The sequence below is a fragment of the Chrysochloris asiatica genome, unplaced genomic scaffold (genome assembly GCF_000296735.1).
Source record: "Chrysochloris asiatica unplaced genomic scaffold, ChrAsi1.0 scaffold00007, whole genome shotgun sequence".
In the NCBI taxonomy this organism is placed as follows: domain Eukaryota; kingdom Metazoa; phylum Chordata; class Mammalia; order Afrosoricida; family Chrysochloridae; genus Chrysochloris; species Chrysochloris asiatica.
The window spans coordinates 27,584,018-27,592,237 of record NW_006408525.1 but is presented as its reverse complement, the minus strand read 5'-3'; the positions used below and the strand labels follow the sequence as shown (position 1 = coordinate 27,592,237).

The window sequence follows — 8,220 nt, the reverse complement described above, 5'->3', positions numbered from 1 at the left end:
GTCTCTCATACTTCAGACATATTGTCAGGAGGGACCAGTTGCTGGAGAAGGATATCATGTTTGGCAAGGTGGAGGGTCAGAGAAAAAGAGGAAGATTCCCAATGAGATGGATTGGCCAAGTGGCAGCATCAGTGGACTCAAGCTTGGTGGCAACAGTAGTGAGGTTGCCCCAGGATCGGGCATTGTTTTGTTCTACTGTGCACAAGGTCTCTATGATTTGGTAGCGACCCGATGGCACCTAACAATAACAATATAGCATAGTGGGAGAAAGATGAGGCTTTCTGCTCCCAGAAAGATCGATCTACAGCCTCAGAAACCCTATACAGGGTTGCTGTGAGCCAGAACCAGCTTGACAGCACACCACCACCACTGTTATTTAAGGGGGTCCTGAGGTGGCAGTATAGGCTAAGCACTGCAAGGCCAGTGGTTCAAACCAGCTGCTCCTTGGAAACCCTCTACAGGGGCGTTATGAGTTCAGAATCGACTCAACACTTTACAACAACAATAATTATATAAGGATTCCTGTGGCATTGTGGGTTAGGCAATGGACTAGTAACTTCCTGAACACTGGTTCAAACCCACCAAACACTCTGTGGGGGCGGAAATGAGACTGCTCCTGTAAAAAGTTACAGTCTTGGAGGAAACCTTATGTTGGGTCACTATGAGTCAGAATCAACTTGATGGCAGTGGATTTTGGTCTGTTATTTGGCTGAGAGGTGGCCTCCAGGCGTGTCTTCAGTTTCAAGTTAGAAAGTTGTCTTAGGGTAATACTCTCAGGGGTTCTTTGTTAAATTATTATTTGAATTTTGCTCTGCTTTTTTTTTTTTTTTTTTTTTTAATCCTTCTAACTGGAATCTTCTATTATGGTCCTGGTCAGTGTTGTAGCCAGCCAGGCACTAGTTCTTCTGGTCTCCAGTTAGAGGCATCTGTGTTTCGTGTTGGCCATTAGTCATTTGGACTGCTTGTTTCCTTGAGTCTTCCATTTTCTTTGTTCTAGGTGGGAACAGCTGGTGAGCTTGAACCACTGACCTTGCAGTTCAAACTGACCTTACAGTCTGGAACATTAACCCACAACGCCACTCCAGGATGTTATATCATAGGTAGTTACTAAGGACAATAACAATAATAACCAATGCTTACCAGATTGAGTAGGGCTGGTCTGAAGAAACCATCCGTATATTGTCTTAAGGCTCTCAGTTCTTGGGACTTAACCTCTGTTTATAGTGGTAATCTCAGATTGGCTCTCCTCAGGGCTGAGCACACTGCCCAGTGTATGAATTTGTCTGAAACCATTGTCGCTGTTGTTTTCAAATTTAACTTTAAATGAACTTAGGTGGACAGAACACCTGTAGTCAGCTAAATGCCAAACCATCCCTTTTTGTTTTTCAACCTGGCCTGTCTTACATGTTTTTTTAACACATGGCCTCTCTTACATGTGTATTATTATGTTTTATGTCCAGCTTTTTCAGATAGTTCAGTTTGCTTTTTGCCATCATGGCTTAAATGGGAAATCAGTTGCCCAAGGAGAAAGCTCTGTTGAAGAGGAGATTAAAGCCTCAAACACAAAGCCTGGACTGCTATTTTTTTTTTTATCTTACCAAACAAACCCTCCAAGGAGTCACAATTCCTGCTTGGCTCTTCTCTCCAGATCCTGACAACCTACTGTACAACCTTACTCCTGCCCCTGCTCCTGCGTTGTCATCATGACTATTCATTGTGTGGCTGTTGTGCCCATACATCTCACCAACGATCTCCTTTGCCTTCGCTGGCCCTTTCCTTCACCGAACATGATGTCCTCCTCCATCTTTCCTAATGATGTGTCCAAAGCAAGTGATTCAAACAGTGTTCTATTGTGATTCATTGAGCTCTCACTGACTAATTTTCAGATAGGAAATTTCATGTATCCCCAGACCTTTCTTCCTAGTGTGCCTTGTGTTGAAGCTCTACTGAAACCTGTTTGGTATGGAGGACCTTACTAGTATTTGAAACACCAGTGGCATAGCTTCCAGCATCACATCAACACAGAACTCACCACACGATGGCAAATTGTTGAATGGTAGTTATACCGTATCATTGGTGCTTAATAAAATCTCTTCCCTGAGCCCCTGCCTTATTTCAGAAGAGGCTGGTGATGACAAGAAATTAAGACAGAGTGGCAGAGGCAAGTCTGGGTTTAGATTTTTTTTTTTTTAATTCACATCTCTAATGAGATTGAAGGCTCCTGTGTATGTCTTGGGGGTGGAGCTAGCACAGTCCACAAACACTGTCTCTCCTGAGAGCTCCAGCTTCTGTAGGCAGACTATAGGAGGGCAGGGGAAGGTGAGCAAGTAACCTACCAATCCTTCCTAAATTTAGGGGATACCTCCTTCACTAGAAGCCAGCCTCACTGGAGAGACCTGGAGTACAGAATGTGGGGGCAATGAACAAGGGGAATGGTTCTCCAGATTTGAGGGGGTGGCACTAATCCTTGCCTCTTGAACTGGCTCACCTTTGCTGGAGTCATGGGAGCAGGTTGATGCCCACTACCACTCAGGTGGTGATCGCAGCAGGAGAGAGGTATGGAGGCAGAGCTCAACCCCTGCCTCAGGCTCGCCCTCCTGTTGAGCGTGAGTACGCTGGTAGGAGGAAACAACTTCCACACTTGTTCCTTCATAGTGGGCAGAGCAGCTAGATGCTGAAAAGCAGCAGGAACGTTCACTGGAAGCAGTCAAGAAGCAGTCTGGGGCCACAGTGTAAGGAGGTGGTGGTATGCCTTGGCAATGCACCACATCATCATAGGCTGGGGGTTGGAAGGCGCTGAGGAGGTAGAGGTCAAGCAGTGAGCTGGTGGAAACAGTGCTAGCCCCATGGTAAGCCACAAGTTGGTTTCACGCTGCTGTTGCTATAGCTAGAGCTTTTAGCTCATCAGTGGTGGGATGCGCAAGAGCAGCCAAAGAAGCTGAGGACAGTCCAGAGCAGCTAGAACCACCAGTAGTAGGTACAGCAGCTGCTCTCCCCACAGCAGTAGGACTGTTGGTTTACTCCTGGACACAGCTCTGGAAGTAGATGGGATTGTTGTGGATGATAAAGGATGGTATCCAGGGTTCCAGCACTTCCCCAAATTGTTCCTTCAAGAGAAGACACTGCTGGACTCTGCTATTACAACAACTGAAGTATTCCCTAGGCCTCCTCACTGCCACTGGTGCTGCTGGCCAGAGCCATTCCTCCACTTACAGCCCCCTGAAGACCAGAGCCACCTCTATGGCCAGCTACCCTACCCTGGCCCAATTAAAGTAAAAATAAAGTATTTTTTTACTTTATTAGAGGATATGTTCCAGAACACTTTGTTGTTGTTGTGTAATTCAAAACTTTATGTGTGTGTAACGTGTACTTTATATGTAATTAACTATAAACTAAACATTTAAATACATATATATAAATAAATACAGATTGTTTTTATTTATGCTTTTTCAGCACAATACTTTTTAATTTGAGAGACTTGGTTTTTTCAGATGTACATAAAGTGAATTTAATCTCACCATTTCAAAATACAACTTTGTGAAATATCTACACATAGAAATTAACCCTTTCTCTTTTTCTTGATTTTAGGTTTTTGTTAATTCGTTTAAAAGAATTTTGTGGAGAATTTCTCAAGAAAAAACTTCATCTTTCTAATTGTGTAGCCATTCATAGCTTAGCTCACATGTACACCCTGAGCCAACTTGCTCTGAAAGCTGCCGATATGATACGGAGAAATTTCCACAAAGTAATTCAGGATGAAGAATTTTATACTTTACCTTTCCATCTCATTCGAGATTGGCTTTCAGACTTGGAAATCACGGTTGACTCTGAAGAGGTTCTTTTTGAAACAGTTTTGAAGTGGGTTCAGAGAAATGCTGAAGAGAGAGAGAGATACTTTGAAGAACTTTTTAAATTGCTCAGGTTGTCCCAGATGAAACCTACTTACCTTACTCGGCATGTCAAACCAGAACGGCTGGTGGCTAATAATGAAGTTTGTGTCAAGCTAGTGGCTGATGCAGTAGAGAGGCATGCTCTGAGAGCTGAGAACATACAATCCGGAACCTTCCAACACCCTGCTTCTCATGTGTCTTTATTACCTCGCTATGGGCAAAACATGGATGTGATCATGGTTATTGGTGGTGTGTCTGAAGGGGGGGACTATTTAAGTGAGTGTGTGGGATATTTTGTTGATGAGGATAGATGGGTAAACCTGCCTCATATTCATAATCACCTTGATGGACATGCGGTTGCAGTTACAGAATCCTATGTTTATGTTGCTGGATCAATGGAGCCAGGATTTGCTAAAACTGTGGAAAGGTACAATCCAAATTTGAATACATGGGAACATGTTTGTAGTCTGATGACAAGAAAACATTCTTTTGGGCTAACAGAAGTCAAAGGGAAGCTCTATAGCATCGGAGGACATGGCAACTTTAGTCCTGGCTTTAAAGATGTCACTGTTTATAATCCTGAACTTGATAAATGGCACAACTTGGAATCAGCACCAAAGATTCTTCGAGATGTTAAAGCACTTGCCATTGAAGACCGGTTTGTGTATATTGCTGCCCGTACGCCTGTGGATCGTGACACTGAAGATGGACTAAAGGGTGTAATCACTTGTTATGATACAGAGACTCGACAGTGGCAAGATGTGGAGTCTTTGCCACTTATTGACAATTATTGCTTTTTCCAGATGTCTGTGGTTAATTCAAACTTTTACCAGACAGCATCATGCTGTCCAAAGAGTTACCCTTTAGAAAATGAAGAAGCAGTACGAAAGATTGCCAGTCAGGTTTCTGATGACATCCTGGAAAGCTTACCTCCAGAAGTCCTAAGCATTGAAGGAGCAGCCATTTGCTATTATAAAGAGGATGTTTTCATTATTGGAGGTTGGAAAAACAGTGATGATATTGACAAACAGTACCGGAAAGAAGCCTATCGATACTGTGCTGAGAGAAAGAGGTGGATGCTTCTTCCTCCCATGCCACAGCCTCGTTGTAGAGCCACTGCCTGCCACGTGAGAATCCCATACCGATACTTGCATGGCACACAGAGATACCCTATGCCTCAGAACTTAATGTGGCAAAAGGACCGGATCAGACAGATGCAGGAAATACATAGGCACGCCCTAAACATGCGGCGAGTGCCAAGCTCTCAGATCGAGTGCTAGGTTCTGTGTTAAGTGCAGCTTAAAACAGTTATACCTGTTTTCGTGAAACTGAAGCTATCCAGACTGTTACTGAGAAAAGTGTATCCATAACTAATTTTCTACCTGAGTTGATTGTTGCCGTATATAGAAGAAAATAGTTAAAAACTGAAGAATGGGAAACTCAATTCCACATGTGGTAACTTTTGTTAGCTTGCAATCTTTATCTCTCATTGGTTTGTGTGGATGTACACTATCTAAATAGGATTTCATTAAAGTCATGTGGAAAAATCCAGTGTAGTTACTTGGCTGTTTACAAGTTATAACTTCGTTGTCTTAGAGGCTTACATTTTTAATATATTTTAAGCACCAGTTTCACTTGCACATTTACCTTGCTTTTCCTCTTCATTTTTTCCTGAATGGTTGATTTTGGCCAGATGAGCATTTATGTATTGAACCCTATTCTGCAGGACACGTGCAATAGTGATACTGAAATTTGAAGGACAAAGCACAATTTTTCAGCAAGATGATTTCAGAATGCATTAATGTTTTATTGTATGTGTTTATGTAGAAATGCTATTGTATTTATTTCTCAAAGAGATGACTGATGACTTGTGGTTGGCTCATATATTTTTGAATATTTCTTATTTCTTTAGCAACTGTGTTGCAGACTTGAAGCTAAGATGATAGTAGTTGGCAAAAGTACTGGCCTCAGCTGATTTATTGAACATGGAGGAAGTTACATATGTGAAATTTGTTTCTCTAGGAAGAAAAGTAGCATTAATGTGAACTAGGAAATCAAAAGCATTTAAAAATTTTAGACTTTTAAAAGAAGTTGTGCTGTGTATTTGAGGATGTTAGTGAGTATAAATAATGCTTATGACAATCGACACTCAATGCCTTCAATGTTAATCTTTGCTCTAGTGCATAGTGTATAGAATATTCATTTCTTTCTAAAAGAAACTATACAATTTGAAGGAAGTAACAATTCAGAGAAATGTTGCTAAAGAGAAGTGTCATTATATCTCAGCCCCAATTGTGATAATAGTTTATCCAGTTGCCGTAGACTTTTATTGGAACATTGAGCCCAGAGTACTGTTTGGGTGTGTAATTCTGGCTCTTAAAAATGTATCCCTTCAGTGATGTTTCATGTATGTTTATGCATTCTGGAACTTTATACATAGTAGTTCTCCGTTGAACATTTCCACTGAACAGAAAAGACTTGGCTCTTTTTGAGTAGGAACTGGTCTTGTTCTAGTAGTTGACTTGTAGGTCCAGTATATTTTTCTTGTTTTTTTTTTGACCATATATCTTTACCTTCTTAGGCATTCTAGTAATACCACTACAGAAGTTAAATTCCAAATACTATGAAGTTTTTTCCCTAGTCAATTATAGTTAAAGCCTTAGTCATTGTGTGACCCAACGTCAGAACAAAGCACAGCCAGAAATTTTGACTCCATTTGATGCGAGAGTATTCTGTTCCATCCCATAAATACTCTATATTAAGAACATTTTTGAAAGTTTTAAATTAATATCACTGCCTACGACAAGGTTTTTCAATAAATATGTTGGAAATATGCACTGTAAAACCATTTAATTTAGACTGGGGGAAAGCTGTAAGTCTATAGTCCTTCCCCATCTCTCCTTGTTTTTTCTAGCTCTACTTACTTGTAGTCATTTTAATAAAAGCCATTTTGGATTCTGATCATTGCTAGTTCACATTTATCTTAAGTGTGAGAGGTCTGTAAGTAGGAAGAGCTCATTGAAGAAGTTCACATATCTTTCTTGTAGACAGCAGAACAAACTTCATTCCCTAGAATGTTAGTTTCTTACCAGAAGGGTATGATATAAGCAAGGGTCGTTTTGTGTTTGTTTTGTCTCAGAGTTGTCTTCTGAGACAGTTACTACCAAGTTATTAGAGCTGTATTTTCCCACATAGAATTTGTAACTCATAAGGTTTAGGTATAACTCATAAGGTTTACATTTAGTCTGGTTTGGAAACCTTGATTGAAACTTGTTTCTTAATTCAGCAGGCGGCCTAGGCCATGGCTGAAAAGAAGGGGTAAGTCCTTTATTGCATGACAAGTGTGTGCAGGTTTCCTGACTCCTGAATTCCTGATTGTCATATTTGAATTCACACATGTAGTTTCACATCAATAACTTGTGTTTCTGAAATATCCTAACTAACTTGTTAATGCAGAAAGATATCAGATTTGCTTAATCTGTTCACGGCTGACATTCTGAAACTAAGCTGTAAATAACTAGCCAGATTGTTTGTAAAAGTTCTAATTATGACCACTAAAACCTAAGATGAATCTTTGAGAGAGAAAATTTCCTTTTTGATAAAAACAAAAAGATTGTGGTAATTTAGTCAAAAACAGTTTTTTTAAAATGCAGCTTAATGTGTATTCACATATTTGTTGTTGTTTTCTGGAAGAAAGAGGGAAGAATTGATTATACCCAAAAAGAATAACTTCAAAAAGTTAGTGAAAAATGAAAAGAAAGATTAGGAATTTTTCCATGAACTTTTTGGAGTCCTCTTGTATGTAACTTGGAATGTCATCACTTATACCTTAGAATGGGTATCCTTTACCATGTTGAAAAGGTATGTATCAAAGGTATATGTTGAGAATGTCAGTCATGAGCTTACTGTTTAAATAATACATCTCATTTTCAGTTATTTGCATGATTAGTCTTGAGTTTATTGATATTCAACTTTGCTTTTGCAATGTCAATTGAAAAATAAATCTTATAAGTCGTTGACAGCAGGTTTTTGATCATCTGGTTTTGAATAGCATTTCTGGGACCAAAAAAATGGAAAAGATGTCTTTTTCATATAGCATAGTTTAAAGCTGGAAAGATAGTATATATGGAATTTAATCCTTCAAGCTGCCAATGAGGCAGTTTCTAGGACATACTTTTTTCTCTTGTATGTTTCTCTCTTGGCTAAATAGTGTCGCATGTGCTATATTTAAAACACTTCATTCTCTGCTTCACAGTTCTAATATCAACACTAGATAGGGGTGAGCTGAATTGTGTATTTTATTTCTTTGGTCTAATCTAAAGGGACTTTT

General features: G+C 39.9%; 1 protein-coding gene and 1 pseudogene across 1 annotated transcript in view; one reads left to right on the top strand and one right to left on the bottom strand.

Moving 5' to 3' along the window:
* Positions 1–5,170, top strand: part of KLHL11 (kelch-like family member 11) — a 23,720-nt gene extending 18,550 nt beyond the window's left edge. Inside the window, exon 2 of the mRNA XM_006832642.1 lies at positions 3,589–5,170. Within this exon, the coding sequence (XP_006832705.1) occupies positions 3,589–5,170 (1,582 nt within the window). The remainder of the gene's footprint in view (positions 1–3,588) is intronic.
* Positions 2,352–3,201, bottom strand: LOC102825411 (annotated as a pseudogene).
* Positions 5,171–8,220: the final 3,050 nt, after the last annotated feature.